Raw genomic sequence first — 23,963 nt, 5'->3', positions numbered from 1 at the left:
TGGCAGTGGTGATCAGCACCAATGCTGCACAGAAGAGGTTGGGAATCCAATGCCGATGGAGGATGAATGATCTCATCCATGTCACCAGGATAGGGCAACCAACTCATCATTCTAAACTCACACACTCAAGCCCATCACACATTCACTGGCACCTCACTCGCTGCCAGCTCAAGGGAAATCATCACTCACTCTCACATCTCCATTTGGCTTCATCTCCTTAGCCCTCGCCATTTTGAGGCCATTTGCACAGATCGACATGTGCCCCCATCCACACCCTGGCATACCCTCTTACCCCAGTACAGCCCTCGCTCTGTAGCCTCTTCCCGTGCCTGAGGCCACTTCTCCCCAATCCCCAAGCTAGCCCTAGCCCTGCAGCAATTGAGAAGCAACCTCTGCCTTATGGCTGATCTGGTAGGTAGATGTGGTGGTGATGTGGTGCTGCCTGTGAAGCCTGGCGCTGATGACTGCGAGAGTTGCCTGTAGCAAGGTTAGCAAACAAACCACGAAGTCCCAAGTGAAGTGCAGCTCACCAGATGCATGTTGCTTATTTACAGTTGTGAAACACATTGACGTGCAACCACGCTGGCGTGCTCAGATGATCCAGCGTGGGGGGATGATCCCGGCGAGCTGGGCTTATAATGATATGCAGATGAATTACAATGAAGTTCCCAATGTCCAGCAATGGGAAATGCGGCCTGCCATTGACACATAGAGCGGACGATTGCAAACTAGTTTCATGATGTCGTGAAAACGAATTTTGGCCTTTGCGCCATATGGTCAGCTCACGCCACCAAACACGGTCGACGCCAGCAGGCACAGAAAATTCCGCCCAATTGCAGATTAATTGTGTGAGAACACAACTGTGTACAGGTTTGGGGCGGAATTTTCTGCTCCAGAGACTAAGCGCGCCGGCGGCCAGCAAAGGCAGAGTGGATCCCGCTGCCTGACGTGGCGGGTTTCTGCACCAGATCATCAGCTTTTCGCCTCATTATTTATGCATAAACGAGCAGCATGTCATATCTCGTGGTGGAGCAGGCTGGGATTCGTCCATTCTGCCGTGACCTCATCGGCTCATAGTTCCGGGCGCCATATTTAAACAGCACCAGTGCCCACAGAGATTCTCTGCAGCCCAGGGCTTGTTGTGGCGAGTGATGGACCTGAGAAGAGACAAACACTGTACGTCCAAGTTCAGCAACCAGGCACTGGTGGCACTTGTCCAAGCAGTCGCAGACCAGTGTGAGATCATTTACCCCCGTAATGGGAGCCGGAGGTCCATTAACCTCACCAAGGTTTCGGAGCAGGTCACCAGGGTGGTCAGTGCCAGTACTCCTCAGAAGAGGACTGCTATCCAGTGCAGGAAGAGGATAAATGATCTCATCTGCTTCACCAGGGTAAGTCAACCTTCTCCCACTCTCAACTTACACTCTCACAAGGCCATCAGGCATTCGCAGGTTTACAGTCCACAGGGATCTCACACACTACCAGCACAAGCGACATCATCATTGATTCTCTCCCGCACAAGCTTTTGCAGGATGTGACTAGAGATGATTATGTAAAAGTCTACTCAGCACCCACAGAAGGGAGGCATTCTTATCATCTGCTTTGGCATCCGTCCTGCTCATAGTCTGTCCATCTGGCTTTATGCAGAAAAAGATCACCCACAACAACAGGGGAAGACCCCAGACGTTGGAGGGGGTGGGAGGTGTGGGTGGTGAGGGAATGCTGGAGCTCAGGCCACTCACCCCCTTTGATGAGCAGACAGCAGAGTTGGCTGGCAAGCACAGCACAGATTCGGGTCCACAGCAGGCAGGGGCATTGACAGCCAAGGCCACCGACACCTGCAGGACTGCTGGAGGCCAGGCTCCTGCTGCATCCGGGTCGAATGACGAGCCTCTGGAATTGGTCCTCAGATGTTGGAGCTGCAGAGACAGGCGGGAGCACAGTGTGCAGAGTTGTCAGAGGTTGTCAGCAGATTAGAGCAGAGGATGGAGGAGTCCATCCATGTTCTGTCTGATGTCGTGGCGCCAACATGCCAGCGCATCAAGGTCACCATTGGAAGGGTGGCAACTGCCATGGAGACTTTGATCTAGCTGTATGTGCCTGCACACCATCGCTATAGCCATGAGTAGGATGCATTAGTGGCTATGCGAGAAGGGACGGGGGTACCTCGATCTCTCTCGAGGAGCCCCTTCTGCTCAAGGAGTCAGGGAGGGGCCCTCGGGCACCCACAGGAAGGAGGAGCATCAGCCAGACAACACAGCCCAATCCACCCAGTACTTTCCTGGACTGTCCAGCCACTCCAAGTCCCCTCTGCCTGTGATGCCAGCAACTCTAGCTGCTCAGGCTGAGGAGAGTGCATCTGCCCCACAGCAGGAGACCCAAAGCAGGCCAGGGCCCTCTAGGCATTGGCTCTCCAGAGGACACCCCCAAAGTTATCACAGATAACAGGGGATAGCAATCAGCAAGCTGCCTCTGCTGCTGATATAGGTGAAGACGTAGAATTAGGATACGAAAGATTAAGAAATATTGAGAGCACGAAGGTGACATGGGTTTTCACTCACTGTATATACTTTGCACCTCTGTAAATATATTTTGCTTATCTGAAATTCTCATCTAGTGAATGGTTCTTCTATCTAATGCAATGTTCCAAGGTCATACAAGTGTAACAGGTGCCCCCAGCACCCCCTCCCCCACCCTCCTCACTTATGTCCCATCATGTGCCTCAAGTCTATGGTGCCTCACACAATGTCAATACAGTAAGTCGTCGACATGAGCAAAGCCTCTTGCTCTATCAACATGGTGGTTGGCAATGCAAATCTTAGACTTGTGTTAGAAGATCATATTATGTTACCTCAGCTGTATAGATTTGGCAGTTTGGTTTTTTTTCTCCTGTTGCTGCTGCACTGAAGCCTGCTCCATGTGGATCTGAGAGGTTTTACTGGTGACCCGCATTGAAGTCAGTCTAACTCTGTGCATCTTTAAGTGGCCTCCATGTAATGTCTGTCAAACTTGAGTGTGCGTTTCATTTCAAGTAATAGTCAGGGATCATTGGCGCTCATGGCAGCCAGTAGAATGACCTTGTGACCACGTGCACAGCTGGACATCACCCCTATAGTAGTTGCCATTCTCCACCTGCATTATGCAGAGCTATGGACCCAGCTAGGATTTTGTGACTCCTGAAGCGCTTGCTAGACGGCAACGTGTGTCCAGGCTCCTGATGCTGAGCTATTAAGTGGGAGGATGCTGCTCTGGACCTGAAGGTCTGGCTAGCGTGGCTTGACATGATCCTTGAGCCAACTCTCCGATGGGTAATCAGCATGGATATCTGATTGTCACAATACCAGCATTGTGCCAAGTTTCCTTGTGTCCATCTGAAACTGCTAGAATGAAAATGTGGAGGCGAAACTCCCCTGCATCTGATGTTTGCTCTTTAGTATCAACGAAGCTACTTAGTAATGGCTAAATGCAGCGTTGACATTTTCTGGGCCACAGATGCCAAGGCAATGCTAGACGTGACATTGGGAAGCTCTATAAGTAGGCTGCGGCATGAGCGCTTGTCAGTGATCAGACGATGGTGCTGCTGAAGCGCTCTTTTTGCATGCAAAGGTGACATGACTCATAGGTTTGCATCCATGACGGAGAGTGACAGCTCACTGCAGCCTAAAGAACAATCTCATACTGGGAACTGAGAATTAAGATCAGGCCAGAACATTATTCTTTCATGAGGGGCTCGGCCTGTGGAGAGATGCCACAGCCTGGATTCAGATCAGCTCTCAGACATTCAGGTGAGAACCAATGAGAGATGTTGTCCCCCTTGAGGCATCTTGCAACACTCCTGGTATACTGCCATGAGTGCACTGAGGTTTGCAGTGCTGTTCCTGCCTCTTAAAAGCTGCCATAGGCAGTGAAATGTTGACGTGATGTTTGAAAGGACCATTCCATCTCTAGTTTCTTCACAGTGCGTGGTGGTGGAGTTCATATCCCAGAACAGAGCGGCCACATGCTCCAGAGGCTGCCAAGCTTTCCAAGGATGAGGCCTTTGTCACACAATATTGTGACAACTCATTCTGAGATTGGCATCCTTCATTGAGATGTTGAGGATTGTAAAGGGCTGATAATGTCGAGCCTGCGTGGAGGGCACAGGTGAAAGACGCTCGTACGGAATGTTTGTCATCATTGTCCTGGAACTATGTAACTATAAAGATCTCACATGTCTGCTGCATGTGGCCCATGCTATGACCTCTTCCTCTGGGGCCTCAACATCCTCGCCCTCATCAAACCCATCCCTCTTGATGTTCTCCTCATTGGAGAAGACGTGCAGCTCCTCCATCTTTCTATCTGGCAATTCACCCACTTTGGTTCTGTAGTGTGCAGAAAATCACGATGATGTGGGACACCCACTGGGGAGAGCACTGGACACCACTGCCTGACCAGTGCAGACATTTGAAATGCATCTTCAGCATGCCAGTGGTCTGCTCAATCAAGGATCGTGTCACGGAATGAGCCGCATTGTTCCTCTCATCTGAAGCACTTTGTGGCTAAAAGGATGTCATTAGCCACGTCTTTTGCGGGTGGTGTTTCTCACCGATGAGCTAACCTTGAATAAGCTGAGGGCCCGCTAAGATCTATGGCACCTGCGAATGACTCAGGATGTCAGAGTCATGCAAGTTCCCGGGGCACCTTGCACAGACCAGTATTATCTGCTTTTGGTGGTCACAGATCAGCTGCATGTTGAGAGAGTGGAAAACTTTTCTATTGGTGAATCGTAGTGGCTGCTGCCAAGGTGCCCGAAGCCACATGTGTACAGTCAATGGCACCCTGCCCCTGGGGGAAGCCAGAGCTCACTGCAAATCCCACTGCTCTGGCATCATTGAAAGAGAACTGGATGTAATTGTGTGCCTTACTGAATACGGTGTCGGTAAACTCTCAGAAGCATTTATGAGTAGAGGATTGTAATATTCCATAAAGGTCCCCAGTGCAGTCTTGTAATGAGCCACTTGCAAAAAAGTTGAGTGTGGTGGTCCCGTTAGAGTCACTGGCAATGTATGGCCTCCTAGGCCATCCTCCTGAAGAATTTGGCAGATGTCAACCACCACACCCCTTGACAAGAAGAGGCACACACGGCACTGTCTCTTGCTCACCTGAAAGTATGAGAGGCATTTTCAATACACCCTGGATCACAGCAAACATCTCAGTGGAATAGATCTCCCCTCCTCAGCTTCTGGGTCTTCATGGGGCTCTGTTGGCCCATGTTCCCCAGGGTGAGGCTCTTCCCGTTGCCCTGCCTGATGGTGACGGGCCCTTCTCCTCCTCAGTTCCATGAGAGCCATGAAAAGGGCAGCATTTCCTGCTGCCTCCATTCAGCACCCCTCCTCGTCCCTGCAGGAAAATTGAACAGAGACATGACTGACCATTACCCTGATCACCTTCCATTGCCAAGCGAGGGAGCCATTGTGAAGCCCTTGGGCTAGCCTCATTCCAGGAATTCCATCCCCAGATCCTCCCTTGCAGCTGTTGCACAGCCTTAAGGATCATTGGAAGCTGTCCCCCACCTACCACCTGCCCCCCATCACTTCCCATCTCCACACCCCCAGACGCCCCAGGCATGACAGCGCTTTCACATAATGGGGGGGTGGGATCTGGATGAGTACAGCCAGGCAGTGTGAGCCTCAGTCAGGGCACTGTCAAGTAACCTCCTTTGAATTAGATTAGAGCCCAAACTTGCAGTAATGTAATTGTTTAGGTATCTAAAGCCTGAACCTCTCAACTGCGATATGTGGAGGTCTTTGGAGTTTTTTGCATATGTATTTTAGTCATTGCCCCTTTACTGTTGGATCCTTCAGACCTATGTGCATTCCTATGAGAGGGGCAAATGGCCATTGAAAACCAATCAATGTTTGGCCCCAAGCGCTATGGATTCTCGTGAGAATGCACCCCATGAGTTAAGGTACCCAAATCCTCCAATTGAGATTTGAGTCTTCCTAACATGTCTCACCTGAGCCTTATTCTCTATGTCCTGAAGTGGAAATTATTACGGTGCCCGTTCAATCAGCCCAAAAGTGCAGTAGTCGACTCCTCCCACAAGCCCCCAGACCCCTCCCCTGATGATTTTTTCCTTGGTTATTTTTCAATTGCATCATTCCATTGGCTATTGAAATGGTGCTGCTCCACTTCTATCATGAGACCAGCTTCCAACCCCCACCCTCCGCCCCTGTGGCCACCCAAGTCTCTCATATTGTCCTGGAAGAGCATCATGTGCAAGTTTCAATCCCTCAGATCACTCGTTTCTTCCCCTCTAACCCTGAAGTGTAATTCTTGTAGATATCCTTGTCCTCCCCCATGAACTATTTTCTGTTATGTCCCGATGCACAATGTCAACCTCACCCCTCCCCATCTTGAGGCCCTATGCACATTGGCCTACTGAGACCCCATCATGAAGCCATCGACTAACCCCCTCTTAGTTTTCAGTTCCCCTGCCTCCCCTGACTGTGACTGTGTCCAGTATCACGCCACCAACCCCCAGGGCCAAAATATGTGAGGAACTGACCACTCCCTACACACCATGCTGTGCACATCTGACACAGAATAGACAGGCCTTCCCCCTCCCTGGACTGGGACCAGGGCATGCATGCCAGCACAGCCTTGTAGTATGAAGCACAGTGCCCCGGGACTGCCTTTGCTTTCTGGCCTTGACTGTATGGTGCACACAGCCCCAGGACTGTCTCACACTTGTGCCCCGTCTCCCATACCGCACCCCCTGCAACTCCCCCAGTCATGTGTCTCTGTCCACCCCTTCCTTCCTGTGCTCCGGGCAAACCCCACATTCATGTTTCTCCATCAGCCCCTCCCTTGCCTTATTCTAGTCGAGCCTCCCCTCCCCACCCCAGTCAAGCATGTGCCTTCCAGCCCATTCCCTTGCCTCTGTCTTGTCTCACCCCACCCCCACCCCCACCCAGTCAAGCCTTACAACCACCAACCCCGTCACCTAGTCTTCCTCCTGGTCTTGATTGAGTAGCACTGAGTCAGAGCAGCCATGAACACAGTGCAGTAAAGAGGTAGGTGATCGCTGTGCACACAAACCTCAAAGTCACGAGTGAAGTGCAGTTCGCCAGATGCACGTCTGTTATATCCAGCTGTCATTCACGATGGTCTAATTAGCCGCCGGCATGGCAATTTGGTTTGGAGTGGGGACGTTCTCCCGGTGAGCTGGGTTTTGAATGAGCAAAGGCATGCAAAACAAAAACAGAATTACCTGGAAAAACTCAGCAGGTCTGGCAGCATCGGCGGAGAAGAAAAGAGTTGACGTTTCGAGTCCTCATGACCCTTCGACAGAACTTGAGTTCAAGTCCAAGAAAGAGTTGAAATATAAGCTGGTATGCAAATACAGTTCCAAACACGGCCTGGCGGCTAACCCTACCCGGCTCGAAACTCCGGAGCAGAAAATTGCGAACCAGTTTCATGCTGGTGGGAAACTGACTTTTGGCCGCACTCCGAAGTTTCCAGTCCTGCCTGCCATGATGCCCTCCACTGCCAGGGCCTGAAAATTCCGTCCTTGGCCCCCTTGCTTAAAGTGGGATATAATTGCCTTGGGAGCAGGTCGGAGAAGTTAACTCGGCAGGTTCCTGGGATGAAGGGGTTGTCTTACGAAGAAAGGTTGAGCTGTTTAGGCCTACAGCCATTGAAGTTTAGAAAAATGAGATGTGGTCTATTGAAAATAGAGGGCAAAATTTCGACGGGTGGGCACGCGCCCGACCCGCTCCAGCATAAAATGACGCATGTTGGCGTCGGGGGAGTGTCCCGACGTCAACGCGCAGTTGCACGATATTCCTTTCAGTGGGTGCGCACCAGAGTCGGCAGCACGCCCAGCAACAATTAAAGGGCCTGTTAAGGCCATTAAAAAGACAACTGAATGAAATTTTTCGCTGCCCGTCCAACCTTAAGGTTGGCGAGCAGGTGAAAAGGCCAAGCGGCTTTTGCAAATAAAAATAAAATAAGTTTTGAAATTGAATTAAAAACATGTCCCTGCTCATGTGACAGAGTCACGTGTGGGGACATGTTTTATGACATTGTCCAATTCTCCATCTCCCTAAAGCAGCTCTGTGCCTCAGGGAGATTCTGAAGCACATGGGCGCTTGCGCACGTGGGCGATGTTCGTGTTCACCCTCCTCCTCCCCCCCCACCCCACCTGCACAGGCGACGCTGAGCGCTGCCGCTCGCATTTCACGCTGGGCGGGCCTTAATTGCTCCACCAGCGTGAAATTGTCTTCCGGCCTCGATTGCAGGTGACGGTCTGCTTTCCAACCGTCCCCGTCCAAGCCTGCCAGGCAGGGCAAAATTCTGCCCATAAGATTCTGAGGACAATTCGTGGGTAGATGTTGGGAGAATGCTTCCCCTTGTGGGGAGAGTCTAGAACTAGGTGGGTCCGTTTAAGAATAAAGGGTCTCCCATTTAAGACGTAGATGAGGGTGACTTTTTTTTCTGCCAGGGCATCGTTAGATTTTGGAATTATCTTCCATATAGAATTCCAGAGCAGAGGCTGTGTCATTGAATATATTCAAGGCTGAGTTAGACAGATCTTTGATCTACAAGGGAGTCAAGGGTTATGGGGGCCAGGCAGAAAAATGGAGTTAGGATCAACCATGATCTTATTGAATGGCGGTGCAGGCTCGAGGGGCAAAATGGCCTCCTCTTGCTCCTATTTCCTTTAATCTTTTGATCTTCAGGATGGGACCATTATTTTCAGCTGACCCCTGAGCCGCTTCAGGGATGGTCCAGTGTTGCCAACCTTAGTTGGATGTATTCCTTGAGATCCTACCTCGTGACCTTGAATGACCCCAACCCCGCCCTTTTGGCATTGCCCAGCCATCATTGAGGCACACTATCATCTCATACCCATTGGACTGTGCACAAACTCTTCACTACCTGTTTGATGCCTCACTGTCACTCAAAAGACCATTTCTTCACCCATCAACAATAATATTTAAAATTAATAAACAAAAATGATCAAGGAAAATGGAAAACATACACGATTTTTTTTCAATGCCCCTATGCTTTTTCTGCTGGATTGCTCTCAGCAGTGTCTTGGAGATTAATCTTAAATTCCTGGACAACCCGATGCTGGCTCCTCTGATGGAATATTTGCAGGTGTTCCAAGAATTGTATTAGTATTTGCACTGGGCCCCCGTGATTGTAACAGTATTCGCAGGATATTCCCAGGAGTGTATGTCCATTTGAGGGAGATCCCTATAAATGTGCCAATATTTGTGAGTGTATCAATATTCGCACGGGATCGACATTGTGGCAGTATTCGGACATGGTCCCTGGAAGCGTGGCAGCAATAAGACACGGTCCCTGGAATGTGTCAATATTTCCAGCCAATCCCCCAATATTTGCAGAGGTTGTAACCCACTATGCTAAAATTCCTTTAGTCTGCAGTGTAGTTCAGCAAATAATGGGTGCAACCACTTCTGGAGGAGTAGGAGATAGTATTGCAATATTCAAGCTGTCATCAACATTGCACCAGTGATGGCACATTCTGTTGTCAATGCCTCTGATCGTACCTCTGCTTAGATAGATATTATATTGGATAGCATGACAGAACACGGATGAAAGCACTGATCCTAGAGAGCAATGGAAATGAAATTCTAAAGGTTTTGCAACAGCTTTAATATGATGTCAAATTATGTGATTTAAGGGATTCAGTTATTTTAAATGTAAACACTTGAAAATGTGTAAGATCGGCTGTGAAATCAGTTCAAATATAAAATGGTACATGGAGCATTCCTATTTCCCTCCCCACCCCTGTGAAAATTCGTACCTTCTACTGAAATTCACCCTCCCCATGAAAATTAACCCTTTCTGCGCGCTTCCCAGAAATTCATTTTCCAGCTGAAATCCACTCCCCACTGGCTGAAATTCACCCCTTTCCACAGAAATTCATCCCCTTGTGTCGAAATTCAAGGGACTGCAGAAATTCAACATCCGCGCTGTGGTAATTTTCACCCCCCCCGACCACCAATGGAAATTCATACGCCTCTGTTGAAAATCACCCACTACCCCACTGCAGAAATTTACCAGCTCCCTCCATGTAAATTCATCCTCTCCCTGTAGTTAATCACCACCTGCCCAGAAGTTCAACTCAACCGCACCCCCCCCCCACCCCCCCAACTCCCTGCCATCTTTCTTTCGGGTTACCAGTCCTTTGCTGGGCTTTTTCCAACAAACGTCCTCGAGCGTATAGCTGGTGGCTATTTGGCTTTTTAAATGAAGGCGGTGAGAACATTTCAAAGGATAGATGGTGTGGACAGCATTACTGGCAAGAGTATTGAATTAGTAATCTCCGTGTTTGGGAAAAGAAAAGACTTGGGCATTCATACCATGACCTCGGGATGTCTCAAAGCACTTTATAGCCAATGAAGTAGCTTTGAAGCATAGTCACTGTTGTAACATAGGAAATGCAGCAGCCAATTTGCACATAGCAAGTTCCCACAAACAGCAATGATGACCAGATAATGGCCCAGGACTTCAGTGGACAGTAATCACCATCAGATTGCCATTCCACTCCTTTTTAATTACCCAGGGTCAGGAGCTTCTCGCCCGATCTTCTGACCTAGGCCTGGTAGGCTCCGGAGCCCTTCCAATGCAAGGTAGCAGCATCAGGGAAAATGAAGCCTTGGCCCCTTTTCACTGCTGTAGAGGGGGTAAGTTTAAAGGCCCCAGCCACTTTGACAAGCCAGGGAGGAGGTAAGTATGTAAGATAAGTGGTGAGAGGATAAGGTGGTCAGAGGGTAGTTGGGGGTAGACGTCGGGGGTTCAGGAGGGTAGTCGGGGCGGGGGGTGCAGAGGGGGGGAGTGGTGGTGGGAGGGTAGTTGGGGGACAGTCAGGGGTGGGAGGATAGTTGGGGGTTGGAGTGGTAGTCAGGGATGGGGAAGGTAGTTGAGGGAATGGGAGGGTTGTCAGGGGATCGGGAGGTAGTCGGGGGTTGGGAAGGTTGTCAGGTGGTTGGGGGGGGCAGGGGGTGGGGGTCTAGTTGGGGGTTGGGGAAGTAGTCAGGGGGTGGGGAGGGTAGTCGGGGGTATGGGGATAGTTGGAGGAGGATGGAAGGGTTGTCAGGGGGTGGGGTTAGGAAGGGTAGTCGGGGGGATTTTGTCAGGGTGTCGGGAGGGTAATCAGGGCATTGGGAGGGCAGTTAGCAGGTGGCGGGGTAGTTGGGGGGCCAGAGAGGGTAGACGGGGGTCCAGTGGGTCAGTACCATATTTAACCAGGAGTTAGACCGGTTTTAATCCTTCTAAACTTTCACAGGTAACAGATTTTGCTAAGAGAGTCAGAACCATCCAAAGTCTCCGATTTAAATCTGTGCAGAGTAATCGTCCATCAGAAGCTTAAACTTCTCGGATGATCCTCGCGTGGGGACTTCCGAGGGGTCCCCCACGGCAACACCTGGGGGGGGGTCACCGGGGTACAACCCACCCGGGGAATGGGAGTCCTGGGCCAACCTGTTTTTCTGATGTTAGGAACCAAAATTATGTGGCAGGGGAGAATCCCCTGCTTTTCCTCAACTGGTGCTGTGGAATTAAGTGGAGAAGGCATGAAGGGCCTCAGTGTGATGTCCTATGTGAAAGTATTGCACTGGAGTGTTTGTTAGCTGCAATTTCTGTTCCTGAGTCTCAAGTGGGGCTTGAACTCTCATCCTTCTGCATCCTAGGCAAGACTGCTGCCACTGAGCCAAGGCTTAGCACTGAAAATAACGCTGTTAAAGCTTTTATCACTTGTTGCTAACCCACCATAGCCTGTTGCTGTCGACTGCTGATCCTCCATTAAACAGCTGCTATGCTGATGAACATGGCAAACCCATCAAGGAGTGATTCATGCTCAGCGCCTGTTCCAGCTTATCCAAAATGCGTAAAATAAATTAATGTCAGTCAGTGAATGATGAAGGTTGTGGTTTCTCCGACTAGGTAGGAGAGTTGCTAAACTATATTTATTACAAACAGTAATGGCGTAGTCTCTTACACTGAAACATTTGTTTACTGGCTTGCAACAATGCTTAATAAAAGTGTCATGTCAGTCTTAATAACTCTTCATTTTCTGTCATGTGAAAGTGATTTATTAATGGAAAAAAAATGTGAGTTAAGTGGAAATTCTGCTGTCATTCTTTTGATTTTGATTACACTGCATGTTATGCAATAAAATGGCTTATGTCAATCTATGATTTAAATAATTGTGTTGAAGTTCAACTAATAACGTGTGAGTTCCCCCTGTATAATGTATTACTGTGCTATCAAATAAATTTTTCAAAAGCTTCCTTGCAAATAGCTGCCGTGCAGCGGTTCTAAAGGAACTTAAGTGCTCAACAATCCTTAACACTTCTTGTCAATCTGTCATTCAGGGTGATTGTACAATCTGTTTTGCAGGTGGCTATCATAGCAGGCAACTTCGAATTGGCTGAATTTATCAAGAACCACAAAGAAACAGACATTGGTGAGTCAAGCATCAAAAAGAACAGAGGCCAAACATGATGTAGTCACGGTTAAACTTGCACCTTTTGTTTGCTCTTTAGAACAACTGATTTCTTTCATCGCAGGAAAGGTTACACATTATGCCTGTTGATCACCTGCTGGAAAGTGTTGCATCTCAAAGTTATAGAAGGCATAATTCGGGAACAAAGTAGAAAAGGATTTGTTCCAAAAAAGAAAGATGCTGAAAGGGCTCAGCAGGTCTCAGCAGCATATGTGGAGAGAGAAACAGAGTTAATGTTTTGAGTTCCTATGACTCTTCTTCAGAGCCACCCCTTCTTCAGGATTGGTTTTACTTGCCTGGAGCCTCCAATGGGGTACAATCAGAAAATGTGCCTGGAATGCACTAGACATTGTGGTGGATTTGCCGAGTTTCCACACAAATTCATTCGCATAAACCTGAATCTCCCACGATTGAGCTGTGTAATTGAAAGTAGTCAATTATTGATTGGAACATGTCAGAGCTTCAAGGTGTCTGGATTAAACTAATTTAAACTGAAAATGTCATCAAGTAATCAATGCAGCTAAATAAACAGGCCACTGTCTTGTGTAACAAGAGCAGGTCAATTGATTGCATTTGAACTCATTTTAATTTGAATTTAAAATCATTATGCATTATCATGAGAAGCAGACCTAAATGAGGCCCCAGTTGAGTGCAGGTCACTGGACCCTGCAAGTCATTGACAATGGATTTATTTGACCCTAAGGTGCCTGTGCCCCAAAATTTTGGGCATACTGTGATGAGCAACCTTAACAAGTGCCATCAGTGGAAACTTGCCATGTTGACCTGGTGACATAGACAGGTGTGTAGCAAATAGTCTTTTGAACCAGCATAAAAGATCACAGAATCTCGAGCACAAGTGGTTATGGGCGTAGCTGATTTATGTTTTAAATGCAGTGATCTTTTTATGTTGCATCAGTCGATACTGCCCAGATGGAGCAGATATCTGGATGGAAAACACACAGAGTGTCGAGGCCATTTAGAACAATGGAATTACGCAGTTACAACAGATAGAATCAGATTTCAGTATTGGCTATTAAAATTCCCTTCTTTCAGTGTATGTTTCATCTTTTGATTCTGTTTTAATAACCAAACTACTGGAAGTAACTGTGATTGGTTGTATTTTTTCATTTTATTTGCTATTTTTCTGCTTTTGTGTGAATATTTTTGTGCAAAAAGGGGATTGATGATATTGGATGAACTTTTGGGAAGAATCTCTGAACCCAAAAGCAAGACGTTGAATAGACACTAATTACTGTCACACAATGCTTTGGTTGGTCGATTATGTTAATTATGCTATCTTATACATAAGAAAATTTCTGATGCTGTTTCAATTTGAGTCTGACAAAACTTTTGAGTTATAAAGTCAGTAGATGAATCTCCTTGTTCCTAAGAGCAAAAACCATGCAGCTTGGTGGAGGTTCATCTTGTTTTCCTTACACCAGTACCAACTGTATTCTAAGAAACTCAACATTTGCACTGGCGTCGCATTCTCGGTCTAAGATTCTTTTTGTGACATGTAATGGGTTGCTTTTTTGGGCTGTGTAGTAGTGGTGTGGGCCTCACCACCTGAATTGTCCCTCATTCTCTGTCAGTGCCCCACCCAATTTTGGGCATGATCAAAATTGAACCCCATGCATCTGCTCTGCTTCACACTTGATTTGTAAATCTTTCTACGAGCCTCTTAACTGTAAAAGTGTTACGTGGAATTCAATACACCATTCATTAAAGGGGGAGGGGTTCCTTGTAGTTTGTGATGGCTGAGGAGGTTAGGCAGTGCGTGTGATTATTATGCAGAATCAAGTGGTTTTGGAAGATTCCTACCTTGCTTAGACTCATTGGGGTAGAACTGCAACTAAGGCAGAAAAACAAAGTAGGTGGTATCACGTTGATGGCCTATTACACCCCACTCAATCTTCAGTTCAATTGGCCTGGCTAAAAATGTATATCAAGGCAGGCTATATAATGGGAAGTCCATGCAATACTGTTCATTTGGCATCACCCCCAAGTTGAACTTCACTCCTATTGTCTTCTGAAAATCATTAAATCTGATGTAACAATCTTCAGATTCCATCCAAGACTGTGAGGATAGTGAGAGTGTTCATGGTGAACCCTGCAGCATAAAGGTTATCACAGAGTCACTTTCTGGCACCAGTTGTTCGAAGTAATCCATTGAAAAAGAGTTATCACTTTGTGTGTTCCCATGTGTACTCAGCTGTAAATATGTTTAGGCACAATTTGTATGTTCGATTATCTCTTGAATTTAAAATTACATTGGTTGGAATTTTCCAGCCCCATTGGCATTGGGGATCATGGTGGACTCAGGGATGCAGTATGGCGAGAAGGCCAAAAATCAGTTTCACGCCAACATGAAACCAGGTTGTGATCGTCCGCTCCTCCCGTCAATGGCCGCTGCACGTTGGGTACCTCATTTCAATACTTGAGCATTGCATTATGAGCCCCGCTCGCTGGAATCACCCCCCACCCCACCCCACCTCCAACAAGTCAAATTTACCGTCCATGTCGGCGTGACTTCAGAATAGTGCGCTTCACGACTGCCTTTAAAAGGTGTGAACCTGGCGACCTGAACTTGGAGGGGAACGCGGAGGTGAGTGCGCACAATCTTGCGCAGCGCTCATGAGCACCACCCGTAGGACATCAAGGAAGATTGTATTCGCAGGGGGCACAGGCAATTCGCTTTTTTGCAACTAGCTTTCAATGTGATGCTGGGGCAAGGGCTCCAGTACAAGTCAGGACCAGGGCTAGGGTTGGAGGTGGTGCATGGGGGGCAAGGCAGCACAGACTGATGGGAATGCTCAAGCACATGCTGGGGAGTTGAGGGGAGTGGGGAGAAGGAAGTGGTCACACACTTGAAACAGCTTGTCAAAAGTGAGCATTCTTCCGCAGCTATGACTGTTCAGCGACAGCTCCATTGACATGCTTGGAGTCGGGCTTCTGAAGCTTTTCTGCCCACTGAAAGTGCCACCAAATGCTCCAAAACCTTCCATCCCTCGGATGCAGGCTGAAAATGAATGTGCGTTTTAGGGGGAAACAGAGCAATTGGCTGATTGGACACATTGTAGAATCCCCTTGCGAAAGGTGGCCATGATGCAGTCACTGGTGGAGGCTCTCACAACCCCTTGCAATGTATTTATTAAGGTGTGGACCAGTATCCATTATGGTTCAAGCTAACAGTGCAGCCTTGCAGTGCGGGTTAGGAGCATGCCTGTGCCGGAGCTGAGAGCACAGCATGCAGTCCATTGGCCGAAGCTGCCACCAATCGGTCAGGTGGAGTGGCACGGGTTTTGGACAGCCAATGAGCGCACTACACACTGGCCATCCCAAATGCGGCCAGCACTCCTGCATGTGTGAAGGGGCCTTCAGACTTAACCAAGAGAGGTTCTTTGGACATGTCTGACTACTGTCATCAGGAACATGGAGCCTGGTAATTTAGTGATCTGCCTCATGGCTCACAGAGACCAGAGAAGAAGAAGAAGAGATCAGTGGAGGCGCCTGGCTTGGCAAAGGGAGGAGCACCTCCCTCAAGTTGAAGCGGGGGCAGGGCCTGCTGCGCATTCAGCTGAAGATCCACAGAAAGCCATTGCTTTAAGGCCCAGGGCCTATAATGGTGCCTGTCATTCCTGCAGATGACTGAGAACCAGTGTGGCCAAAGACTGCACACGTCTAGGGAATTGGTCCTTCACAATGCCACTTGAGGCAGGATTTGGGGCCAGGGGGCATGGAGGGCATCCATTGCCAGTGGCCATAAAAGTGACTGCGGCACTCAATTTTTACGCCAGTGTCTCCTTCCAGATCTCCAGGGGTAACCTGTGTGGGATCTCGCAAGCCTCCACACTCAGGTATATCCAGTAGGTCACGGATGCCATCTTCATGAAGGCACAGAGCTTTGTACATTTCGCCCAGGATCAGGAAAACCAGGAAGCAAGAGTGTTGGGATTTGAACAGATCTCAGGTTTCCCACAAACACATCCTACAGGTCTGTGCATGATTCCCGGGGACCATCCATGACTCCTGCATCTTCAGCGGGTCTCAGATCCCTGACATCTTCCAGGGTCCACATAGGCAGCAGGGTTGGCTCCCCGGGGACCAGGGCTACCCACAGAGGATGTGGCTGATGACGCTTGTGTGGTGGCCTCAGGCTGCAGTAGAGCGACGGTACAACAAGGCTCATGCCATGACCCGGACTTTAGTGGAGCAAACAATAGGCATATTGAAAATGAGGTTCCGGTGCCCCAACAGGTCTGGTGGAGCACTGCAATACAGTTCCCACAGGGTGCTGCGCATCATCGTCACTTGCTGCGCACTACAGCCTGATGCTGTAACAGGGGGAAGGCCTGGCTGAGGAGGAGAAGGAGGACCTATACATCTCCTCTGATGAGGAGGATGTTGAAGGGGATGACAATGATGAGGTCCTCAAAGATGAGGATGACAGCGATGAGGCCATTGCGCTGGCCAGATGAGGCAGGTGCTCTCGGGAGGCCCTCACAGTCGCAAGGTTCATGCAGGATGATGACGAGATGCAGTGAAGACAGTCCTGATATCCTCAACTTGCATCTGTGAACATTTGAGTCCTGTGTGGCTGATGGCAATGCATGTATCCTCAATGCTAAGACTCCTGTCATGGAGACGCAGCAGAGACCTCAATAGTCGCTAGATTCCAGGAGGATGATGATGCCATGCAGTGAGGACACTCCATAGATCTTCATATAGCCTCTGTGAATGCCTGACTCCTGTCTGGCTGAAGGCAGCTCGCTTACACTCTGTGATCAGGGTCATATCATGGAGATGCAGGCGTGAAACTTTAAATGCACCTGATCCTTTGGCAGCCTTCAGCACCTGACCCCTTCAGGAGAACAGCGTCACCGGTCACAGATGCTGACGAGCGGAGGTCAGCCCCACCTCAAAAAGGTGCTGAGAGCACACAGAGAGAATGACAGAACTCTGTGACACCTGCCCACGACATTCTAGCAGCAATGAAAAGCACCATTGAGGTGCAGACATCACTACTGTGTCCAGGGAGTGAGACCATCACTTTGGTCTGAAGGTTACACAGTACACGGGGAAGAGGCCTTGGACTGAGACAACTGCCTTTATCTTGTGCAGGAACCAAGGTTTCACATCTGAGTGACAGAAACACTGCTCATCAGAACACGGAGCCATCGGCAGGGAGACATTCTTGGGAGTTTATTTACAATAGTGAACAGTATGTACAAGTGATTAACACCCGTGCCCAGGCTTCTTAACCCTGCATCTACGTCTTGGTGCTTCCCGAACAAACACAGCAGAGGTGGAGGCAGCCTGCTGACTGTGACGCCCTATCTGTGATGATCTTGGTGGATACCTTCTGGAGGGCTGAGACCTGAAGGGCCCCAGCTTGCTTTTGGGATCCTGCTGTGTGGCAGCGGCACCCTCCTTGGCCATGGAGTTGGAGCTGCTGAGGGCACAGGAAAAGGGGATGTCAATGGGCCGGACACTCCTAGAGTCACCTGTGTGGATGGCCCCTGGATGTGCACCTGCGGATTCCCCTCCCTATGGGTGCCCGAGGGCCCCCGACTGGCTCCTTGAGGACAAGGGAAAGCTGGAGTGAGATCGAGCTGTCCCACACCTCTCTCACCTTGACACTGCTAGAGATCAACTATGGCGTCAGTGATGGAATTCAGTCTACACAGCAGTGCAGGAGCAACGTCCTGGATCAAGGTCTCCATGGCAGCTGCCATCCAATGATTGTTGACCTTGGTGCATTGACTTGCCGGCGCTATCACCTCAGACTGAAGGCGGACGGACTCCTCCATTGTGCCTTGCAATCTGAGGAGTGCAGCAGACGTCCCTTCCTGATGCTCTGGAGCTTGCCTTTGCAGATCCAGCAACTGAAGTATGATTGAGTCCAGAGGCTCATCATCTGACTTGTCTCACAGATATCTGGCTTCCTGCAGTCCTCTGAGTGCCAGAAACCTGGGAAAACCCTGCTTCCACCTGCTGTGGATCAAACAGTGTGATGTGCTCACCAGATTGTGATCCAAAGGCTACTGTAAAACTAGGTCCCACAAAGTTGTATGTCTCTGTGCTGATGGAGGGTGTGGGTGAGCGTTGTGACGGGTCTTCAGTTAGGATGTCATCGTATTATTCTTTCAAGGTATCTTCAGGCTTGAGTCGAGGATCTGGCTCATGGACCCTCTTGGCTGCTTCCCAGATGTGCCTGTGAAAGCAAGGAGAGATAATTAGTGTACGGCAGGGGAGTGTGAGACAGGGGAACTCACTCTCAGCATGGTTGTCTGATGGATGTTGTACTGCTGGATCTTCACTTGGTTGAGCACCGCTGACCTCACCGTCAGCACAGGCATTGTCCAGATCGTTGTGTCAAAAAAATGTGAGGACGTTGATGCCAGGCATTCCTCCACCAGTCTGCGACCTCCCCCTTTTGTGCCAGCTTGTCCTGCATGAAGATTAGAGAGTGTAAGCAGGACACAGTTGTGGACAGGCAACTAGCTGCTCTAAGTTGCTAGTATACATTTACCAATAGATTTGCATTTCTTACTCAACATTTTAGCTGAAATTATTTTGCTGACAATACACCTTTAATTTCTTTTTTTTAAAATTTCAATTACTAACCTATTAATGCGTGGTGGGAGGCTTACTGAAGAAGGCAGAAGGAATAATGTGGAAACGTTTAGATCCTCCAGCCCGAGGGTATAGGTCTTTCAGCTTCCCACAAGTCGTTGCAAATACATTTTACCCATGATGGGACTCAGTCTGATGCTTGCTAATCCTATACTTTATTGACCAGCTCACCTGGGTAGCCCTTCTTGAGACAATAGTTAATTCTCCTCTTGCGAGAGCAACATGAAGTCTTGTCATGAAGTAGCAATTAGCACTTTTCCGGTAAAACTACTGGACATGATGAAAATATAAATCCATTCGTCAGAAAGGAAATTAAAAACCAATTGAACTGAGTGCAAGGCTGAAATTCTGTTTCAGTTATTCAGCTGACCTCAAAGCAATCCATTTAGTCTAACAAAATTCAGGGTATACACGCAAACGCCTTCTAATTGGTGATCCTTTTCCCCCCTTTTTGCTCCTCCTGCAGAAGGACATTGCCTCTGCTCTTGGGTCTAGTTTCATGACACCTTCTTGTCCTCACCAAGGTGCATTGTTCCCATCTGAGGCTTTACAAAATGTCTTTACAAAAAGCTTTGCAACTTTAGGAGAAATGGAAGCCTAGTCCAAACTGTCACATTGCAATCAAAGACACGAGCACCAAGATTCAGTAAGTAGACCCCTGACAGAGATCTTGGCTGTGATTAGCTGACTTTGCACTAATTGGTGTTCAACATGGGATCTTCTTGGTCTGTATGGCTTGGCTATTCACTGGATAAACTTTCTGAGGATTCAGGGTATTGTGGTTGGGAAGGGGGTAAGGTAATGTCCCATCTTTTGATTTCAAGTCATGTTTACATTCATGCTTTGAAACCTGAATTGGGCATCAATGTTCCCTCTAAGCTGCATGAGTGGAGCAATCGGGAATGTGCTGCACAGGGAACAAACTGGCTGCTGGCCGTCCTTAATAACAAGTCAACCGTGCAGCAAACAAAAGTTAGTGAGAACGTTGATTAGCACGTGCACCTCGGACTTTGCATATAGTATTTTAGTTATTGCGTTGATTTTTACAGTTAGATGCAGCCCGTGTAAGCAGAGGATTAAATGCGGTGAGGAAGATAAACTTAATCCATGTTTGTTTTCCAACCAGTCTGCAGCTGTGTGCGAGTAGATGAGGGACAGTGGAGGATTATAAAACATCTGCTGTGAAGCAGCGAGTGTGCCTTCTGTAACATGGAGGTAGCAGCCATAGTATTTAGGGACTTTAGTGGCACTAATTACGTTGATGAAAATGTTAAAAATGAGGAAAGACAAAAGCCTTGTGACTGTTGCTAGGCTAATCCGGGTCTTTTCTTCTGGCTTTCATATGATGTCGTGCATTTGATGGGATAAATTTTCAAAGAGATTTAGCTGTTATGGGTTGTGCTTCCTCTTCCTGTGAACCAGGTTTGTTGCCCTCTTGTTGTCCTCACAGTAGCCGTGGGAAATAAGCTGCAATATGTTATTTGCTTGGTTTGCAGTCATATTCTGTCAGAACTAGACCTCGTGTTTAGGTTGTGTCGCGATAGTTTCAGTTGTGAGACTGATTTCAACAGCTTTCCCAGGACTGTAACATTACGATGAAATCCTGGTGATACTGCTAATGATTTCTTCAGAAAGCAAGTCAGCGCTTCGACCTTATTTCATGGATTGAACTGCTGTGTTATGTCAGAGCGTTCGATGATTTGGAACTGCAGAGTATCAACACTTGTGAAAACTCCATACATGAAAAGCAAAGAGATTTCCCCTGGCTACATAGAAGCCAGTGATTCGGGATAATAAGAGATGTTGATTCTTTTATCCAGACAAACTTTTGAGTTAAAAATAAACAAAAGCCTTTGGGATCACAAAGTTACCTCTAACATGAGGAAGTGGCAACAGATAAAATTGTTATTGTCCAAATACGTGCAACTGGCACATACTATAGCAATTAGTAAATTGAGGGTTAGAATATTTTGTTAATATGATTTCCATGAGCAAATAAGAAAGCAGAGATTGACTCTACTCAATTTAGAACTTTGTTGAGTCACCTCTGTAGCAGTTAAAGTAAGGGTGCAGAAGCATCTATTATGCAAATCAATATAGCATGGTTTGCAGTAGAAAGGAATTGGATGTGACTATAATGATTTGGAACAAAGGTAAATTCATACTGCACATGAAACTTTCCCATATACTGAACACTTCATTTTTGGACGACTGGATAGATAGATGAAAGCATAAAATATCACAACAGAACTTCAGCCTTAAGCATGTTCAGGTAGGTAGTTTCTGAATTTCAAATGTTTGTTTAAAATTCAGCTTGTTTTTGCAAGTCCAGAAGAGAACGTTGGAGGGACTTTCTCAATGAATGTGTACAATATGATAAGCCATGTATTAGTCAACACTGTCTTTCCAATTGGGCATCAAATCATTTTCTGAACACATGGCTCTTTGGAACACATTGTTATGGATTTCCCACAAAACTTTGCTGTCTGAGATCTAACTCTCACCAAGACCATTTCACCCATCAGCCCTGTGTCCACTAACTTACATTGGCTCCCAGTCCAGCAGTGCCTCAATTTCAAAATTCTCTTTGTTTTCAAATCCCTCCGTGGCCTCACCCTCCCCTATCTCTGTAATCTCCTCCAGTTCTACAACCCTCCAAGATCTCTGTGCTCCTCCAATTCTGGTCTCTTCAGCAGCACCAATTTCAATGGCACCACCATTGGCAGTCAAAGTTTCAGTTGCCTGGCCCCTACACTCTCAAATTTCCTCCCTAAACTTGTCTGCCTCTATACCTCTCTCTTCTTTAAGATGCTCCTTAAAACCTAGCTATTTGTTTGTTCTAATATCATCTAGGTGGCTCAGTGTCATATTTTATTCGCTAATGTTCCTGTAACGTGATTTAGGACATGTGGTGTTATCATCAAGAAAAGGGAACAAGGTTGATTTGGCCATATTCTAAGGCATAATAACTTGCTGAGGGAGGTGGGCGAAGGAAGATTGGGACATAGACCAAGACAGAGAAAGAAATGATGATGTTAGACAACTTAAAATTGAAAATAGGAGGTCCCTATGAGCAACTGAAGGAGGTAGCGCAAGACCACAAGGCTTGGAGAAATGAGCAGTGGACTTGTCCTTAGGCAGACCATTACTGTTATGTTATTGGTGCTAAATAAATACAAGCTCTTGTTATCCTTGTGCAGTAAGATATAGTTGTTTGGTAGTACAGAACTTGAGTGTTGCTGAGGGAAGAGATAGCTGTCAAAGCTTTTCATCTTGCACTCATCACTCAGAGTGAAAAGCTTCAAAAGCATGTCTTTTTTTTTCAACAATATGCAGTAATGTATCTGGAATATTAAGCATTGTGACTCATCATGGGTCTTGCTATTTATCTATTAAGTAGGTTGAAAAGCTACTACTAAGAAGGAATGTAGCAAAGAATAGATAAAGAATTGTAAATTATCAATTGAGCAACATTATGCATTGACAGTCTGAGTTTTGCTAACAACAGTTCACAGCTTGTGTAATTTGTGCTGAGGCCTGAGCACCTTTTTCTTTTTTGAAAGGGAAGTTATTTATTTCCACGCTAATGCTGATGCACTAACCAACCTGCATTTGCTCCATAATCACCCATGCCCCACAGGAGTTTTAATTGCCTTTCTGTGTTGGTTTCTTGGTCCATGTGCTCACATCAAGTTCCTGTCTATATTATTTTAAGGTAATTGTTAGCTTATTTAAAATAAAAAGACAATTGACCCCTTCCAATATTGTTGTGTGAGATAAACCAGAACATTATATTTCAAAACACGTTGACCCTATACCCATTGGCGTTTAGAAGAACGAGAGGCAATCTTATTGAAATATATAAGATCCTGAGGGGAATTGATAGGGTGGAATCTGGGAGGATGTTTTCACTTATGGGGGAGACTAGGACTAGGGGGCTCAGTTTAAGAATATAAGGTCTCCCTTTTAAAACTGAGATGAGGAGATTTTATTTTTTCTCTGAGGTTCTTAGTATGTGGACTTCTCGTTCCCAGAGAACAGTGGAGGCTAGGTCATTGAATGTATTCAAGACAGAGTTAACCAGATTTTTAATAGACAAGGGAGTCAAGGGTTATAGGGGCAGACAGGAAAATGGAATTGAAACCATAAGCAGATAAGCTATCATCTTACTGAATGGTGGAGGAAGCTCAAAGGACCGAATGCCCACTCCTGCTCCTAAATCATATGTCCTATGTTTCTTTGGCTCCATTACTTAAACAATTTTGCGCTGTCATTTTAAACACATAGCTCATCAGAAACTGTGACCTTAGGTGTAATAGGGAATATTAAGTTATTAAAATGATGTTATATTCATCCATTTTCACAATGAAAATGATAAAGCCATAGCCATGATTATAAACTAATGGCATTGTGGAATGTCATCCCCAAACCACAAATAGAAGCCCAGAAATTAATTCCATGTGATAAGAATGGAATTGGGTTTGGTGGTCATATATTACTGGTGAAGCATTCAGCTTTGCAAGATGTTCATTTCACTATCATGGCAGGTACCAGGACTAGGGAGGAGGGGGGCGGGGAGGGATGAGGATGCAATTGTAACTTTGGGTCTTACTGTAAACTGTCTGCTATCAAATTAGCCATCCATTTAATATTTTAATTCTAATTCAACTTTTACAAGAAATGTGTTGCTAGTTTCTTGCTGCAGCCCCTTGCAGCCTTGTAATTATAGTTTTTACAATAAAAGGATTCTTAACCTGGGTGATTATGTCAGGTGGGTGATGGTTTCTGCCTTAATGAAGTTACTTAA

At 47.1% G+C, this 23,963-nt stretch overlaps 1 protein-coding gene across 1 annotated transcript in view; it reads left to right on the top strand.

Annotated features, from left to right (window-relative positions):
• The window catches only part of shank2b (SH3 and multiple ankyrin repeat domains 2b), an 834,833-nt gene that overhangs the window by 168,190 nt on the left and 642,680 nt on the right, over nt 1-23,963 (top strand). The window contains exon 10 of the mRNA XM_041197641.1: nt 12,415-12,481. Within this exon, the coding sequence (XP_041053575.1) occupies nt 12,415-12,481 (67 nt within the window). The remainder of the gene's footprint in view (nt 1-12,414; nt 12,482-23,963) is intronic.

The sequence above is a fragment of the Carcharodon carcharias genome, chromosome 10, assembly GCF_017639515.1.
Source record: "Carcharodon carcharias isolate sCarCar2 chromosome 10, sCarCar2.pri, whole genome shotgun sequence".
NCBI classification, from domain to species: domain Eukaryota; kingdom Metazoa; phylum Chordata; class Chondrichthyes; order Lamniformes; family Lamnidae; genus Carcharodon; species Carcharodon carcharias.
The sequence above is the reverse complement of the archived record's forward strand: the minus strand, read 5'-3'. Positions and strand labels throughout refer to the sequence as shown.